We start from the raw sequence: 19,638 nt of genomic DNA on the forward strand, positions 1-19,638 counted from the left end.
CTGGTATGTCAGGAGGGTGGGCAGAGTGAGGATTTGCTACCTGGGGGGAGGGGGAGGAGAGGGGGCTGTTACCCGGAGTTGGTGGGGCGTGACGGAGTGGTCGGTGTAGATGCACAGCTTCTCCATGGTCAATGGGGTGGTCTCCCGGAGCTTGGAGGCCAGCAGCATGCACACTGCGCCCAAAAGCTGCAGGTGGCACTTGCGGGTGGGCACGCAGGACAGGTATCGGTCCAGGTAGTTCATCGCCAGGGGGAAGACCTCCTCCTCACATCGCTGCTCCTCACACACCTTGGGGAGAGGGGCAGGGGCTGTCGGAGCGGGAAGGAGAGGGGCGAGGGCTCCCGAGGCGAGGAGGGGGCTGGAGGATCTGAGGGACTAGTGGGAGAGAGCCAATGACTAAAGGAAGGAGAGTGGCCGCAGGCACCGCTGGGGCGCAGGCTGCGCCCTCTCCCGAATCGGGCCCCCTTCTTCCCCATTCCGCCAGGGGTCCCTCCCTTCTGCTCTCCCCGGGCCCTGGGCACAGGTCTGGGGGGCCCCTCCGTCGGTCTGCCTGATCTGGACCTTGCCCCTGGGGGAGCGGCGGGATGACTCCGGGGGCTCCACTCCACCCCCCCGGGTCTGGGCCCCCAGACTGGGGGGGGCAGCGCGCGGCGGAAGAGGCACCCGCGATGGCGGGAGAATGGGGACCCGCCCCCCCACACCCACCGAGGAAGGGAGGAGACACTCCGGCCCCCGCCGCCCGCACTTTTCGTTTCCCTGTGGGCCGGAACCGCCCCCCGCCCCCCACCCCGCACCCGGAGACAGGAACCGGCCGGGTACGGCCAAGGGAATGGTCCGGGGCGGGGGAGGGGAGGCGCGGGAGAAGCGGGGCCGGGCTTCCCTCGCCCCCCGCCGCTCCCGGGGCGCAGCGTCCGAGCGCCCCGAGAAGAAGCGGCGCCGGGGAGCGCAGGGGCTGGCGGCCGCCCGGCTCGGGGGTCCTGGCCGGGTACCTCCAGCATCCAGTACGCCAGCATCTTCCGCATGTGAGGCTTGAGCTCCCGCTGCACGCACTGGAAGTAGGAGGCGCGGGGCACGTAGCGCTCCTCTAGGCGGAGCAAGCTCTGCAGGACGCGCTGGTCCCCCAGCAGCCGAGGGTCCGGCCCGGCCCGGGGCGGCCGCCGAGCCCCCTCCGAGCACAGCAGCTCCATGCCTGGCGCCGGGGCCGGGGCCGGGGCCGGGGCCGGGGCCGGCGAGCGGGCGCGGGGCCGAGAGCGCGCGGGGCCGGGGCGGGCGCGGGGCCGGGGAGGGCGCGGGGCCGGGGAGCGCGCGGGGCCGGGGCGGCGGGGCCGGGGCCGGGGCGGCGGGTCTGGCGCTGGCACGGCAGAGCCGGAGCCCCAAGCCGCCCGCCCGGCTTCCCTGACAGGCGCCCCGCCCCTCGCTACGATGTAGCAACCGGAGGGACGCTCCGACGTTGCAACGTTCCAAAGGGGCGGAGCCCACAGCGGGGGCGCCCGGAGCCCGGCCCGCCCCGCCCCCGGCCCGGCCCGGCAGCCTCCCGGGGCTGGACCCGGCTGCCCTGCGCCGACCCGGACCCGGGGCCGCGGGGCCGCCGGCACCCCTGGCCTCGGGCCGGGCCTTCCTTTGACCCCTCCACGAGGGCCTTTTCCTTTGGTTCGCCATTCATTCAACCAGTGCGTGCCGCCGCGTGTGGTGGGGCGAGGGGTCAGCCGCGATGGCTATCGTAACACACCCGTCAAAACCCGCCACCCCCATCCGGCCCTGGAGGCGCCCTCCAAATGGGACCTCTCGGATTCTGACAGAACTGAGCGACATCCCCCCCCCCCCCCCCGGATTTGTGAAAAGCCGCGTCTGAGTGGGATTGACCCGATGTCCCACTTGCCACGGTCTTCGGGCGCAGGGTCACCGGGGTAAGAGGGTCATGAGACAATGACCTTTTAAATAAGAGAGAAATTCTAATCACGGGGGTCATCTTTTTGTGTGTTCTGGACGCTGGCAGTGACAACTTCTTGGAACAATGTTTTTAAATGCATAAAATCCAACACAAAAAACTTTAGTTTAACTATCAAAACAAACAAACAAACAAAGTTCACGGACCCCAGGTTAAGAACCCTGGCAGAAGATACTTGTATCCTTTTATCTTTCCATCGGTATGGAAAACTGCCAGAGAGGAGGGGGAGGGGAGGACTTGCCTCAGCATTCCACAAGCACTTGTCTCCAGATTTCCTAGAAATCTCCTAGTTTCTAACTTGGTTCTTTTTTCTTTTCTTTTCTTTCTCTCTCTCTCTCTCTCTCTCTCTCTCTCTCTCTCTCTCTCTCTCTCTCTCTCTCTCTCTCTCTCTCTCTCCTTCTTTCCTTCTCTCTCTCTCCCTCCTTCCTTTCTTCCTTTCTTTTTTCTTCCTTCCTTCCTTTTCCTTTCTTCCTTTCTTTCTTTCTTCCTTGTTTTTGCAAAGCAATGGGATTAAGTGACATGCCAGGACCACACATGTAAGTCATAGTAATAAATAATTATTAAGCCCTACCTCTTTTTCAACGTTGTGCAGAAGAACCTAGTCTTTGTAAATTAATGTGACGTCATTGAAGGGTGATTTATTGAAGTAATCAGCTGCCCTTCTTTTCCAAAGAATAATAGCCAAAGTTATACATAAAGAAAAATGGCTAGCCAGATATTAGAAGCGGTGAGGGAGAAAGACTTTTTTTTTCTTCCTGAAAACATTTATGGATAGAACTTCACCAATTTCCTAATTGCCCCCTCCTCCCAATACATCACAATTCTGGCCCCAGGCCTTGACTCAGGCCAGTCCCTCCCACCTAAAAATGCCCTTCCCCCTCCTCTTTGCTTATCTGAGGCCAACCCCTAGTTTAAGTCCCAATTGAAGCCTCACCTCCTCACCCTGGCCTACTGTGATCTCTCCCTTTCCACAGCTAATTGTGGATATATTGTAGCTTTAAATCTCTTTAAATATAGCCAGTCTCCTCCATTAATTTCGTAAGCTCCTTGGAGGTTTTTTTGTTTTTATTGTACAATATTCTAATTCTTAGAAAACTGAGCATTCAAATAAGGTTATATAGTAAATTAGAACACCTATTCCTCATCCTTTCAGAATAAAGGACATTTTTGCAGGAATTGAGCCTTTGCATATCTATATCATTATTTGGTATTCTGACCCTAACTAAGCAGGCTTTTGGTGGCTGTGGGACAATTCTATTATTATTCCCTGATTGACCCTTTAACACGATTTCCAGAAAATAAACCTTTCCTAGGTCTTTAAGCCCAAGGTGCCTAAATAACTCACATCCTCAAACCTTCCCTTCCACCCTATCCTTTTTCATCCTCCAATTTCCTCTTCTTTGAGAAAGGTAGTCCTTTTTCTTGCCAAAGCCAACTCTTCCACTAGACCTTCCTTTCTCCTTGTCTCATCTGAGTCTTTGCTTACTCTCTCTCTCTCTCTCTCTCTCTCTCTCTCTCTCTCTCTCTCTCACACACACACACACACACACACACACACACACACACACACACACACACACACACCCCTACCTCATTGTCACTCTCCCAGCCCAGGCAATGTCTCCTAATACACAAGCTCTTTCTCAGATGCCTACAAATATGCCTGATTTGCCCCAACTTAAACAAAACATAATTAAAAAAAAAAAACTTTAACCTGACTGCCATCCCCTCATATTATAGGCTTTTATCTTTCACTCTTCCATATGAACTCTTAGAAAAGATAATCTACTGAATAATTTTATTCATTTATTAAAACCTTCCTAATATCATGTCTGACTTTTTGTTACTTGCCTGAAACTACCCTCTGGTAAAGTTACATCCTCTTAACCGTCCAATCCATTTTTCTCCAGCTTTATTCTGCTATCTAGGTATGTAATAAATCCTTCTTCCATTATTGAAGGACCATTCAATCAATGAAAAACAATTTATTAAATACCTCTATAACAATTAACTGTGCTTTTTTTCCTACTTGTTTAACTATTCCCTCTGTTCCTGTAGTTCATTCATCATCTCACTCATTAAGAGTGCACCTATCTACATTTTCAATCTTGGTGATCTTATCAACTCCCTTGTGCTCAATTATCATCTCTGAAGATTCCCAAAATTATATATCCAGCCCTAATCTTTCTTCTGAACTCTAGTCCTACATTTCCAAATTCCCTGATGGGCATCCCCACCTTCATGCCCAATAGGCACTACCAAATTCAATATATCCCAAAGTGGCATTCATTATGTTTATCCCCCAAATCATCCCTTTTCCAAACTTCCCTATTTCTATGAGGGGTACAACTATGTTTCCTGACACCTAGGTGCATACCTTAGAGCAGAGCTGCCCCATAGTATGATTTTATGTGGGCCCCCTGTGGGTTTACTAAATGCTTTAGTAAATGAAGTTGAGCTCTCACAAAAAAAGGCAAAGTATATTGTCTATTGTTTCAATAAAAACTTTTAATAGTAAGGTTGGACAACCCTACCTTAGAGTCATCTTCAAATTCTACCATTTTTTCAAATAAATCATTTACCTAGTCTTATTTAATATAACTTCCAAAAATATTTAAAATTCATCCACTTCTAGTTATCCAGCTGTTCTCCTAATTTAGCTCCCATCATTTCCAATATGGACATTTCAGTAACCTCCTAATTCATCTTTCCACTTCCAGTCTTTGGGGAGAGATTGTGAATTCATTCTTCATACTCTTGCCAAATTGATATTTTTAAAGCACAGGTTTGATGTCACATATATATACACACACATCTACTCATAAATCTTCAGTATCTCCCTAATGTCATACCTTTAACACAAAATACAAAATTTTCAGCCTGGCATTTAAGATCCTACGTAATTGGGACAGAGCCTTCCTGTCCAATCTAAAGTATCACCACCATCCCCTTCATGAATTCTCCCTTCCACAAAACTACCTATTTGTTGTTGCTAATATTCGATCACTTGGTTCCCTATAGATGGACTCCATCAATAAATAAGCAATTACTGATCATTCAGTATATGCCAGAAGCCCTGGAGATGCAAGGAAAAGATAAATAATCCTTGCTTTCAAAGACTTTATTTTCTAAACACGTATTCCTTCTTCACCTCTATTTCATAGGCTCCCTTGCTTTCTCAAAGCATAGTCAGCTTCCACCTCCTTCATATCTCTCCTGTCCTCTAAATTATTAGAGGATTTTCTTTGTGTCTTGAAAATATTTTGTATTAGACCAAGTACCATTCCTATAAGTGGTCAAAGAACATGATTCATTTAAAAAATGGAAAATTATAAGTGACCATATTAAAAGCAATGACCCAAATTACTAATAAAAATATAATGCAAATGGAAACAACTCTGAAGTTTCACTGTCAGAGGTGACAAGAAAGAAGAAAGATCAATGTTGTAAGGGTTATGCCTCACAGGTACATTAAGACACAGTTGATGGAGCTTTAATTTTTTCCAATCATTTTGGAAATCAATTTGAAATTATGTTTAAAAATGATTAAATTGTTTACACCCTTTGACCTAGAGATTCTATTAATAGATCTATACCCCAAGGAGATCAAAGATAGAAAGGTCAAATACTCTAGCATCACTTTTTTGAAGGAGCAAGAGTTGGAAACAAAGTAGATGCCCCCTTGATTGTGGACTGGCCTAAGAGTATAATTAAGTATTAATTAATATGCCATAAGAAATGATGAATTCTCTCCATTCCCGTTGCTTGAAAGTTAGTTCATAAGAAGTTTAAATACAGATCAAAGCTTACTATTTTCAATTTTTAAAATTTGTTCTATTTTTATGTTTTTTCCCCTTTTTGTCCTGATTTTATTTCACAACATAATTAATATAGAAATATGTATAACCTATATTAGAGTTCTTTCTGCCAGGGGAAGGGGGAAGGGAAGGAGAAAAATGTGAAACTCAAAACCTTACAAAAAATGATTGTTGGAAACTATCTTTACAATTCAAAAAATAATTAATTTTTAAAATTAAACAAAACAAAAAAATTATTTCATGGTTTCATTGTCATCCTTTGACCATAACAAACTAAAACTCTTTTAGCTGCTCCCTATTATCACTAGATAAAAATACAAACTCTTCAGAATGGCATTTGAGGTCTACCATATCTATTCCCAACCTACTAGACTTAGTTCTCAGTACTTCCCTTTACATGCTTGATATTCCAGTCAAAATGAATTAATAACTTGCCATTCTTCAGTCTGCTTCCGGTTCATTCTTCCTCTTTACATTTGAACAAGTCATACTACCATCACCACCACCACCACCATCTAGTCCTATTTCTATGAAAGATTCCCTGATAACTTCTCCCTTCCAAATCTCTCATTTTTGTTTTTTGTTTTTTAACATTCCCTAAGCTCTTAGCTCAGTCTGTTCAATTGAACAAACGTGTATGGCAACTGTCTGTGTATATCTTATCATCCTATGAATTCATAAAGTTCTTGAGGTCAGGGTCTTTGTTGATTTTCATCTTTCCATCAATATCCCCAGCAAAGAGTGAATTCAAATTAACTGAAAAGAGGAAGGGGCATTTTCCCCCAGCAAAAACCAGGAAACAGGAGAGTTTCTAATGGAACAATGGAGTATTTGGTCAAGCTGAAAGTATGTTGTTCTGATGTAGGTTCAAGTGCTGGCTCTACCATTTATTAGTCATGTCACCCTGAACAAGTCACTTTACTTTTGAGTCTCAGTTTCTTCATCCGCAAAGTGAGGATATCAATTCTTCCATTAACCTCTCCAATAGATTATGGTAATGAAAACATTTTGTTAGCTTTAAATTGCTCTATGAGCATGAATCATTATATCTGAACCTCCTGGCACCAAGGTAAGGACAAGGGCTAGGATGAGAAGTCTCAGTGAGTAAAACTTTGTGAGGTCGACACTTGTTCTGCCAAACCTCAAATCTGCACTGATTTTCCTGGAATTAGAGGTTCTTCCTGGTGGACCCAGACTCCATCAAAGAAGCCAACAACTGACCTATTGGAAAATTAGCCAGAGCAGAGAAAGCAGAAAGGCATTTCCTGATTAAGTCAATGGGGGGGTTTCCATGATTTACCCCAAATCCAATGAAAATATTTCCCTTCACATATTTCCCAATAGAAAAAGATAAAAAGCAAAGACAAGAGGCAAAATAGCTGAGGTTTTCTTTACCACTTGTAACATTCCTGAGAAAAAGAAAGGAAATAAAATGTTAAGGCCAGCATGATAAGTCTTAAGGAAGGACAAATCATAATTATTATTTTGGGAGGACACCCTTGTTAAGAACACTAGTCTGAGAATCAGAAAACTTGGTCCTGGGTCCATTAACTCAGTTAGGTGACCTCAGGCAACCTAACTTTGATGAGTCTCAATTTCTCTCAAATGGGGGTGAATGTACTGGGACAGCCTATTTCCTGTGGGGGTTCTGAGGAACATTTTTTGTCATTCACAAAATGTCATCATCACCACCAACATCATCATTCTTGTTTCTTCCTCTAAACAATAAAGAGAAGGGATTAGGAAAGAGCTCAAACCCCTTCTAGATTTTATAGTCTAAGCTTCCAAGCTTCTATCACGATCACACTGACTCACTGCCCAGTTCTGTTGGGACTAGGGTCTTAGGAAGGAAGGAAGGAAGGAAGGAAGGAAGGAAGGAAGGAAGGAAGGAAGGAAGGAAGGAAGGAAGGAAGGAAGGAAGGAAGGAAGGAAGAAGAAAGAAAGAAAGAAAGAAAGAAAGAAAGAAAGAGAAAGGAAACCTGTCCCCTGACCTCAAGATCACAATATCAACCAGATCCACAAAGAAATTATCAAAACCAGATATCACAGTTCACAGCAATAACTTTTATTTAGACAAGAATTAAAGTTTATAAAGTCCTATGTGACTTTAGTGACCTCATTTAACCTGTTCTGGATTCAGGGACCTCCCCTCTGTAAAATGTATACTCTGAGGTCCTTTCAGCTCAAATGCTAGGATCCTAAAGTTCTTTGTATACAATGAAGCCAGGTGAGAACTTACTAGTGCAGGAACAATTCCTATTTTATAGATGAGAAAATAAGTTTCAGAAAAGTGACATGACATACTATAATATACTGAAGGCAGGACTCAAACTCAAATCATCTGATTCCAAGACCTGAGTTCTATTATGCTACCTTGTCTAGTATTTTTAAAAACTTATAACATACAATATATAATACTTTGGTAGAGAATTCTCAAGATGCATAAGCATTCTGCATTTTTCTGTTTGTAAATGCTAGCTCTGGATCTAATATTAACTTGCTTTAACAGTTTGGGATATCTTACTGTAGTCTTCTAGTCTCCATCTTTCCATTTGTTGAATAGAGAGAGAAATCCTTTTCTACAAACAACAAAGATGTAAACACTTTAAAAGTTCAAGTATTATGGAAGTGAAAAAGTAATTTTTACAATAAAAGTCTCTTATTCAGAGAAAGAAAAGGATTGGATAGTCATTTGGGAGTTATCTACTGTAGCAAGTATGTATGTATATATATATATATATGTATATATATATATATACACATATATAAAATTCTCATTTGAGTTATATATTTTATATGTCATTTATATAGCTTATATGTAACTCATATGGGTAGACTATGTATACATGTATGAATATGCCACATTAGATTCCAATTTTCTAAGAATTAAAAGTTAACCAAGTTAAAATTTTAAACAAGTTAAATTTTACTGAACATAGTATAATTTCAGTTTGATGATTCTTAAGATATTTCAGGATATTGCAAGGGATTTTTAAGGTTCTCATTATGAATCTTAATTACCCTTTTGGCTAACAGAACCACAGAATGCTATAGCTTTACATAAGCACCTAAAGATTAGAAGACAAAACTTAGAAAATTCGCACTGGAAACAGAGAATGTTAGAAATAGAGAGATCTAGTATTAGCACATCTAGGTCTTGGGATCCATTGTTTTTAATTGATAACTTTTTCAATACAGCTTCCTTTGTAACCAGTTACTATGCATTACTTCATAGACTTTATTTGCAATAATATTTATTTTAATTCTAATTAGTATGAATATTTTATGAATTTAAGAACATATTCTGTGAGGGGATCTATAGATATCACCAGACTATCAAAGGATATAGAGTTAAGACACAAAAAAGAAAAAGAATTCCAAGTCAGTCCATTCCTCTCAACTTATAGATGAGGAAACTGAGGCCCAGAGAGAGAGAGGAAAAGAATAGTTTAAATCACATTGAAAGGTACAGGAGACTGGGATCAATTTTTACTGATCCAATAACTGTACCCTAAAGGTAAAAGACTCCTTGACTTTGGTTTTATTATAGAAACAGGTGAAGAAAGTTTTGTTGGGGTTTTTTTTTTTAAGGTTTTAGGTATTCTTAGCTTTTTGGTTATCCAGCTTCCGAATAAATGGAACTAGGTAAAACTATTCTTTCTATCTTAAGATTTCTCATAGTATTTTGCCTGGCTTTCCTTTGCTCCCACAACACTCTACTTTCCATAATATTTGACTCTATATCTTATCTGCTCCTTTTACTGTAAACGTCTTGAGAATACTGACTATATTTTTTCATTATCTTTATATCCCTTGCATCTAAACCCTCCCCCTGCCTATACTATGCAATTAATATATGTGGGCTCATTTGAATTTCTTTCATTATTACTTTCATTATTACTACTGTCTACCATATGGGGTTACTATTCTAAGGTAAAGCATAAAGTGAGAACCTGGGCTTCAGATGTGGATGAGAAGATAAAGGTGCAGCAAAAAAGTCTAATAAGAAACATAAATTTTTCAAGATGCCAGCTAGCTTCTTGCCACATTTATTAAGACACGGCCAGACCTGGTTATACAGAGACAAAAATGGAATGAGCCCTGACTTCAGGTAGCTTACATTTTAGCAGGTAGAAAAGAACATGAACAAAGACAACTAAATGAAAAATAATTTGTCTGTAGGACACTGGGGGTGGGGATGGGAGTGGAAAGACCTCCCAGGAAGGGAGGGAAGAGGCTGGGATAGGCCTAGTGAAGGCCTAGTGGTCTAAGATTTTATGTGCTGGAGGAAAAGAATCTCACTTTATTCATACCTGTTACCCGGGCATAATCCTACCTCCCCCAGTACCTTAGAATAGGAATCCTAAAGGAAATATTTTATCCTAAAGGCAAGAAGAAGGTTACTAGTGCTGTTTAGAAGGAAAATGATACATCTAGATCTGTGCTTTAGGAATATCAATTTGGAAACTTTTTGGAGGAATGGATTAGGGGAGATGCCAGAGGCAAGGCCACCAATTCAAAGCTTTTTATAATATACTGGCTGAAGGGATGCTGAAAACCTGAACAACACATTGGTTGGCTGTGTGAATAGCAAAATGGTCAAACAGTTGGTCAGCATTAAATGATTATTATTCTTCAGACACTACAAAAGGTGCTATGGATTCAAATAAAGGCAGAAATAGCTCCTGCCCTTAAGGAGCTCAGGTTCTAATGGAGGAGAGAACATGGAAATAACCAAGGACATACAAAGTATGTTCCGAATAGATGGAAGATAATTTTTAAGGGGCAGCTAGATGACTCGGGATATAGCAATGAGTTTGGAGTCAGGAAGACTTCAGTTCAAATGCAGCTTCAGACACTCACTAGCGTGTGATCCTGGTAAGTCACTTAACTATTGTTTGCCTTAATCCACTGGGGAAGGAAATGGCAAATCACTTCAGTGTCACTGCCCAAAAAAACCCTTGGACAGTATTGGTATACTATGGTCTACTGGGCCATGAAAAGTCGGACACAACCAAAAATCAACACTGCTCAAAAAACCCTTTGGACAGTATTGGTATGCTATGGTCCATTGGGTCATGAAAAGTTGGACACAATCAAAAAAACAACAATCTTAGGAAGATACTGGCAGCTGGGAGGGGAAAGGAGGGTATGATAGGTCAGGAAAGGTGTAAGGTGGGATTTGATCTGAATCTTCATGTATATGAGTGATGTTTTATAGATAAGAATAAAATCTGGCAAATAGTTGGATATGTAGGCTAAGTGAAAGTGAGATGAGGATTACATCAGACTTATGAACCTAGATAGGTAGAAAGATGGTGGTATTTGCACATAAACAGAGAAGTCTGGAAGACAGGAGGGTTGAGGGTGGTTTTTGTCTTGGAGATATTCACAGTATACCATTTAGAAATACCTAATAATCAGGTATGTCCAACCCATGACCCATGGGCAGCATAGCACATGGCTCTCAAAGCCCATTCTTGGCACATTATTACATTTTATTATTATACTTATTGGTAATATGGGTTACATTGTAATAATAAATAATGAAATATTAAATTCTATACACAACTCATGACAGGTTTTTGTTGAGTGATGCAACCCCAAAGAGCTAAAAGGTTGAACACCCATGAAACTGATATGAGGCTTTAAAATTCAGATGACAGACTCAGGCTGGATATCCATTATATATCCTTGATCATATCCTTGATCATAAACTGTTTCATTCTTTCAAATGTGACATCAGTGCCTTATACCATTCCTGATACATAGTAGGTGCTTAATAAATATTTGTTGATTGACTGATATGGGGCAATCTGTATTGGAATGATAGGTGAACCCTGGGTTGTTGATGAGGTCACCAAAAGAAATTGGAAAAATTAAGATGTAAAAAAAACAAGAATGTCACAAAGTTGGAAGGAACTTTAGAAACTAACCAGTCCAACCTCCATATTTTACATTAGAGGGAAATAAGGCTTAGGAAAAGTAAGCAACTTACCCAACTTTACAAAGCAATTTTTTTAAATCAGACCTGTGATTTCGGTATAGAGGACTTTGAATGAGCACAGTGAAGACCCAGAAAAGAAAATATTTGTCACCAAAGCCCATGGCCACAATGAATGATTCAACATCAGAAAGTAATAGGAAAAGATATAAAGAACAGGCATTACCATCCATTTTGCTATTGCCCTCTGAGGAACATATGACTTGCCTCTGAAACATTCCCTGTGTGTTCCCTATTAGAATGTGAATGACATAGACAGTCTTACTTTTCTATCAGTGTCCTTCCTGAGCACTTCACATAAACCTTTGTATAATGAAATCCTTAATTAATTTTTTTTTCATTCACTGGCACCTTGAAATAAATAGTCTTAGAAGACAGTATATCTCAGTGGGGAGATGGATCCAAGTCTTTCCAACTCTGAAGTCAATTATCTTTCTACTACACAAGATTGTCTCTTATCCAGAAAATTAGTGGCATGAAAAGTTATTCACTCATCAAGCAAGTATTTAGTAGTCATGATCTACAAAGAATTGTGTGAGGCAGGGGGCGTGGATTTATGATGAAAGTGATACAAAAACAAATCAGATATTGTAATCAGAATAAGAGATGATTATATGTGCAAAGAAATATAATACAAGTTGGAATATTTTAAGTTTCTAGGAGTACTGTGAGATAAGATTAAGAAGACCCCATTTATTTTTTTAATTTATTTTTTATTCTCATTTTGTACAAATGTTTTTTAACATTAATAAAATATTCTTGTTTACAAGTAAACAAAATACCCCTCCTCCCCCATGAATATAGATAGACTTGCTTGGGTGAAAAAAAGTAAAGGGGAGAGAAAAAAATTAAAATTAAAAAAAATAATAGTAATAATTGTAGGTATGGCCGGGTGGCGCAATGGACGAAGCACCAGCCCTGGAGCCACGAGCACCCGAGCCCATATCCAGCCTGGTAAACCCAACAATCACCCAGCCGTGTGACATGCAAGCCACCCGATCCCCACTGCCCTGCAAAAACCAAAAAGAAGAAAAAAAAAGGCCCAAAATAAAATAAAATAGTAATAATAGTAGGGGTGGCTGGGTGGCAGACAGAGCATTGGCCCTTGAGCCAGGAGCACCTGGGTCCAAATCCGGCCCCAGACACCCAAAGATCACCCTGCTATGTGGCCCCAGGCAGGCCATCCAGCCCCACTTTCCCTGCACCCTCCCCCAATTATAATAACAAAAAATGTGCTTGAGTCTTTGTTCCAACAACAACAACTCTGTCATGGGTGGATCTCATTCTTTATGATAAGTCCATCACAAAAGTTACTTCCATATTTTTTGAACGTTGCCATTGCTGATCGCAACTCCCTCCTTTCTTATTTCTCCACTACCATGTACTCTATTTTCTTTCTCCTTTCACTTTGACTCTGCTGTAGGGTCGTTGACTGGCTCAGCAGACAGATCCCTGGTCCTGGGGCCAAGAAGCCCTGAGCCCCCATACCACCCCTTAGGCCCAGAATCCACCTGGCCCTATGGTTCTGGGCAGGCCTTCCAATCCCAGCCCCTTGCAAGAAGTAAGAAAGAAAATGTGTTATATCTGACCACTCTCCCCCCATGGTCCATCCTCTCCTCCTTTATTGACATACCCACCCCTTCCCCCTGCTCCCCCCCTCCTTCTTACTCCAGATGTCTATACCCCATTGAGTATATATGCTGTTTCCTCTCCTAGCCATCTCTGATGAGAGCAAAGGTTCCCTCATTCCCCCTTGCCTCCCCCCTTCCATATCATTGCAATAGCTCATTGTAATAAAAAAAAATCTTATGTGAAATACCTTGGACTATTCCCCCTCTCCTTTTTCTTTCTCCCATTCTATTTCCCTTTTTTCTATTGACTCCATTTTTACACCATATTTTATCTTCAAATTCAGCTTTCTCCTGTGCTTCAACTATAAAAGCTCTCTCTACCTGCTCTATTAACTGAGAATGTTCATATGGGTATTATCAGTGTCATTTTTCTATGCAGGAATACATGCAGTTCATCCTCATTAAGTCCTTCATATTTCCCCCCTCTCCTCCAATCTCTATGCTTCACCCGAGTCCTGTATCTGAAGATCAAACCTTCTGTTCAGCTCTGGCCATTCCAAAAGGAACATTTGAAATTCCCCTGGTTCACTGAAAGTCCATCTTTTTCCCTGGAAGAGGACATTCAGCCTTGCTGGGTAGTTCATTCTTGGCTGCATTCTAAGCTCTTTTGCCTTCCGGTATATTGTATTCCAAGCCCTACGAGCTTCCAATGTAGTTGCTGCTAAGTCCTGTGTGATCCTGACTGCAGCTCCACGATATTTGAACTGTGTCCTTCTGGCTGTTTGTAATATTTTCCCTTTGACTTGGGAGTTCTGGAACTTGGCTATAATATTCCTAGGGGTTGGTTTTTTGGGATCTCTTTCTTGGGGGGATCGGTGGATTCTCTCCATTTCTATTTTGCCCTCTGCTTCTAGAATATCAGGGCAATTTTCCTGTAGTAATTCTTTGAAAATGATGTCAAGGCTCTTTTCCTGATCATGACTTTCAGGTATTCCAATAATTTTTAAATTATCTTTCCTAAGTCTGTTTTCCATATCAGTTGTTTTTTCAATGAGATTTCACATTTTCTTCTAATTTTTCATTTTTTTTTTTTGTTTTGAAGTATTGATTCCTGATTTCTGGTAAATTCATCAATCTCCCTGAATTCTATTCTTTGTCTGAAGGATTTGTTCTCCTCAGAGAGTTTTCTTATTTCTTTTTCCATCTGGCCAATTTTGCTTTTTAAAGCATTCTTCTCCTCAATAACTTTTTGAACTGTTTTATCCATTTGACCTAAGCTGGTTTTTAGCATGCTATTTTCTTCAGCATTTTTTTGGATTTCCTTGACTAAGCTGCTGACTTCATTTTCATGTTTTTCCTGCATCTCTCTTTCTTTTCCCAGTTTTTCTTCCAACTCCCTCATTTGATTTTCAAAGTCTTTTTTGAGCTCTGTCACAGCCTGAGCCCAATTTCTGTTTTTTCTTAGAGTCTTTAGATGCAGGAACTTGTGCTTCCTCATCTTCAGACTGAGTATTTTGATCCTTCTTGGGCTCATTTGCAAAATATTACTCAATAGTCTTCCTTTTGTTTCTCAGCTTGCTTGTTTTCCCAGCCTGGGCCTGGTTTGGGGGTGCTTCCTGAGCTTTTGGGACACTCCCACAAGGGTCTCAGTGTGTGAGGCTCTGTCCTCCCTCCTGGTCTGTGAATGACCATATGCACCCCCCTCTGCCACGGGGCTGAGGTGGGGGGTGGCCCTGCTGTTCTATGGGGGGGGCCTAGACTACAATCAGGATGTGAATGTGGTCAGAGCCCCAGAGTCCTGTTCCAGGGCCAGAGGACTGAGCTTTCAGTCTCTCTTCTCTCCCCTCCCTCAGCTCAATGGGCTCATGCCCTGGGAGCTCCTGCTTACGGGCTCTGCCCACTTGTGTTTCCGCTTCTGTTTCCAGCTCTGGGCTGCAGAAAGACCAAGCTGCTCGCTGTGTGCCCTGAGGGCTGGGCTCCACGTGCTCACTCTGGCAGAGGTCCCCTGCTGTTTCCCCACTTTATGCCCGGTGCTCCTCGGGGTGCAGCTCAGGAGACTCCCCCGCTGCTGTGAGCCACGGCTCCCAGCGCCCTGGGGTTGCCTCTGGGAGGCTGAAGTTCTTTCGCTCTGGCAGTGGGCTGCCCCACCGACCCCGGGGGAGCAGAGCCTTTCTGCTCTTTTCCAGGTTACCTTGAGTAGGAGAACTGCCTCACTAGGTCCCTTTGTGGGTTCTGTCTCTCGAAAGTTTAGTTAGAGTCCTTAGCTGATGAGTTTTATCAAAGAGCTCCTAAGACTCGATCCCTTCTTGTTGCCATCCAAGACCCCATTTATTTTTAAGGCTGTGCTAGGGAAAATACTGAGCAAGTGATAGAGAACTGTCTTTTAAGTAGCTAATTGGAATGTAATAAGGTAGATCAATAGTCATTCACAATGCAAGTATCTATTAAATGCTTATCATGGAAAAATAGGAAGAAAAGTAACAAAATTACCAATTGCCATAAGTGGGTCAAAATAAGTGTTTTAAAGATATCATTTCATTTGATCTTCACAACCCTAGGATTTAGGTACAATTATATGCCTATTTTATAGTAGAGAACTGAGGCAGATAAGAGTTTAAGTGACCTGTCAAGGGTCCTCCAGCTTTCTTAAATTCTGAGGCTACATTTGAATTCAGATCCTCCTGATTACAGGTCCAGTACTCTTTCCATAGGACCACTTAGTAGCTGCCAGGTTCTTTACTAGGGCCATAGATCCACCCTGACCTGTCCTTTTGTAAAGTATAGAAAGCTAAATGTAGAGAACCCACCAGAAATCATTCAGGGTGTTTTTTTTGTGTGTGTTTGATGGAAAGTATGAGCAGTAAGTGGGAGGGATTGAGAGTCAAAAAAAAAAAAATCCCACATCACTTCCAGTCATTCTGTAAAGGAGGAGGTGGGATTACCAAAGTACAAACAGCAATTAGTTTGGAGAGGTAGCAATGGGCAGCTGATCAAAGGTCTGATCTTTTGGGACCAGATAAAGAACTAAAAGGAGTGAACTCCCCCACCTCTGCTTCATTCTTCATTCCATGGAAGGCGGTATTATGGTGCTATGAAAGGAAGTACTGAATTTAAATCTCTGCTACCCACGGTCTACCCATGTGACCATGGACAAGTCAATTAATCCCTCTGGGTTTCAGTTTCCTTAAATGGAAAATCAAAGGGTTGGATAAAATAAACTCCAAGGACCTTGCCAATTCTAAATCTTTGGCTGATCACTAGGCATCTTTCTTATCTGGGACAAGGCAGTCCTCAACTCACTACCTTTATCATCTTGGGGAAATCAATCTCTCTGAGTTTCAGTTTCCTCATCTGAAAAATGGGAGTGGGGAAGGTTGGACTAGATGACCTCAAAGGTCTCTTCTAGCTCTAAAGGTATGATCCTTGCTTAATTTTTTCAGCTATGTTCAACTCTTCATGACCCTATGGACCATAGAATGCATCTCTTTTATCATTTTAGTATTATCCAAAGGATTTTCTTGGCAAAGATGATGGAGTGGTTTGACATTTTCTTTTCCAGTGGATCACCTTCTGTCAGAACTTTCCACTATGACCTGTCTGTCTTGGGTAGTTATATTGATCTACCAAGACCTTCTGCCACAGCAAAGCAGTGATCCAGTTGGGGAAGCTAAGATCCTATAATGCCACAAATACTAAATCTCTGAGCAAGTCCTGCCATCTTCTTAGGTCTCATTTTTCTCATCTATAAAGTGGGGGATGGGCAGGTGGTGGGGAGAGAGGTTGACTATAGGATGATCCCATGAATTCAAACAATAGGATCATTTGACCCTGCTGTTCTGAGAGTCTAAAACAAAATTCAACTTTCTAGTCAAACAGGCTTATATGAAGAAATTTCCCCAGGTAGGAAAGGAGATGCCACCTTAGCTAAACACCAATATTTTCCTTCTCTATATTGACATTTCTGTTAGTGGTGCCACCATTTTCCAGATCCCTCAGTATTAGAACCCCAGAGTCACCTTTGTCTTCTATTTAACCACAGAATCTATTATAGAATCAAAGATATAGAGCTGAGGGGGACAGCTAGGTGGCACAGTGGATAGAACACTGGCCTTGGAGTCAGGAAGACCTGAGTTCAAATCTGGACTCAGATACATAATAATTACTTTGTTGTGTGACCTTGGGCAAGTCACTTAACCCCATTGCCTTGCAAAAACTTAAAAGATATAGAATTGAGGTGGATTCTCAAGGTCATCCCCTTCAATTTTACTGATGAGGAAACAGAAACACAGATAAGCTAAGTGACTTATCACCTAAGGTCAAATAGGTAGTTAGTGACCTAGTCAGGATTTGAACTCACAGTTCAGTGTTCTTTTTATTTCAGCATGCTCTAACTGCTATTGTCCAGCAGATTCTTCCTCTAAATTGTCTCTTATACCTAAAACTTTCTCCTTGTAATCTATGTCTTTTTTATTTTCAAAATATACTTTCATTCATTTCATTAAATATTTTCTAATTACTTGAAATTTTTTTAATTTTAAAAAATTTTTATTTCCAATTTTTCCTCCCTCCTGCCCCTCCCCATTTTAAGAAGAGGAAACAGTTTGATATCAATGAAGTCATGCAAATCATATTTCCATGTTAGACATGTCACAAAAGAAAAGAGATAACAAAAACCATGAAAAACAAAGGAAGTTAAAAAATGCAAACTTCAGTCTTCATTCAGAGTTAATCAGTCTTTTATCTGGAGGTAGGTAGCATTTATCATGGGTCCTTTGGAATTATTTTGGCTCATTTTCTTGATCAAAGTAGCTAAGCATTCACAGTTGAATATTCTTAAATTATTGCTGTTACTATATGCCATGTTCTCTTGGTTCTGTTCTTAACTATTCAGTTTGTAATCTATGTGTTCTAAGGTCCCTTCTAACTTGAAAATCTATAAGCCTATGATTCCTAGATTATTCTTGTAGCAGGATCTTACTGAGACCTCTCTGTCTCAAAAATCTCCCTTATCTGGTAAGCAAAGCTATTGGATTATCTCCCTATTGGTTCATCTTCCCTAGGAACCTTTTTTTATCACCCTGGTCTCCTGCTCAGGAAAATAGTCTCCCTTTTGAAGATCAGATCTAACTCCTCAAAGCTTGGTATTCAAGACCCTTCATTAAGAGGCTCCAAGCTGACTGTCCAATTCTATCTCTCTTACAACTCATCTCCACAAATGGCCTGTCCATTCTTTGTTGCTCATCCTAGTTCTATCTAACCTTCAAAGTCTGACCTTCAAAGCCTAGAGAATGTTCCAACCTAAACTGATCTGGAGGGTCTCTGAGCTAAAAATCATTTGATACATCCCCTACATCTTACAGATAAGGAAAGTGAGGCCCTGTGAGAGAAAATTAATATTCAATAACTTTTATTTAGCACTTACTACAGGCAAGGCACTGTGCTAGGCCAAACACAGACCTTGCTCTCAAGGGGATTCAGTATAGATTGGAGAAGACAATTTGCCATTGAAAACATAAGAGTAAATTATACACAGAATAAACAGGAAACAAAAGGGAAGACACTGGAATTAAGAGAGGTTGGGGAAGCCTTTCTGTAAAAGGTGAGATTTTAGTTGAGACTTTAAGAAAGTCAAAGAGGTCAGTAGCTGGAGTGGAGAAGGGAGAGCATTCCAGGTATGTGGATTGCCAGAGACTATCCTTGGAGCCAAGAAATGGAGTGTCTTGTAAACAGAATAGCCAGGAGATTGGTGTCTCTAGTGCCAGGGAGTAAGGTATAAGAATACTGGGAAGGGAGGAAGGGTCTAGGTTTGAGTGTCAGACAGATCATTGTGCATTTGCTTCTGGAGGTGATAGGGAGCCACTGGAGCTTAATGAACGGGGGAGGGATAGGGACATTGGTCCTATGTGTGTGTGTGACATGGTCAGACCTTCATTTTAGGAAAATCACTTTAGTGACTGAATGGAGACTAGATAGAAATGGGGCAGGAAGACTTACCCTCAGGGCTAATGCAGTAATCCAGGTGTGAGATAATGAGGGCCTGCACTGGTGTGATGCTAATATCAGAGAAGAAAAGGGGATATATTGGAGAGATGTTAAAAAAGTAAAATCGATAAGCCTTGACAACAACTTGGATATTTTGGGGAGTTGGGGGGGGGGGTGAGAGATAGTGAGGAATTTTTATCTAAAATAAGGGCTCTTAAGTTTCTGTGTGTGTCATAATCTTCTCTGGCCATGTAAGGGAAGCCTATCAACCCTTTCTCAGAGCAAGGTTTTAAAAGTTATAATATGAAATATATG

General features: G+C 41.9%; 1 protein-coding gene across 2 annotated transcripts in view; it reads right to left on the reverse strand.

The window, feature by feature from the left end:
• Positions 1-19,638, reverse strand: part of CCND3 (cyclin D3) — a 110,013-nt gene that overhangs the window by 6,647 nt on the left and 83,728 nt on the right. The window contains exons 1-2 of one of the 2 annotated variants that reach the window (XM_074236925.1): positions 990-1,220; positions 73-288 (exon numbers count right to left, since the gene is read on the reverse strand). In XM_074236925.1, coding sequence (XP_074093026.1) covers positions 73-288; positions 990-1,187 — 414 coding nt within the window. In that variant the 5' untranslated portion in view covers positions 1,188-1,220. Of the gene's footprint in view, positions 1-72; positions 289-989; positions 1,221-19,638 lie in introns of those variants that run through there. The other variant, XM_074236926.1, reaches the window with a different exon arrangement.

Source organism: Macrotis lagotis, chromosome 5, assembly GCF_037893015.1.
Source record: "Macrotis lagotis isolate mMagLag1 chromosome 5, bilby.v1.9.chrom.fasta, whole genome shotgun sequence".
NCBI lineage: Eukaryota > Metazoa > Chordata > Mammalia > Peramelemorphia > Peramelidae > Macrotis > Macrotis lagotis.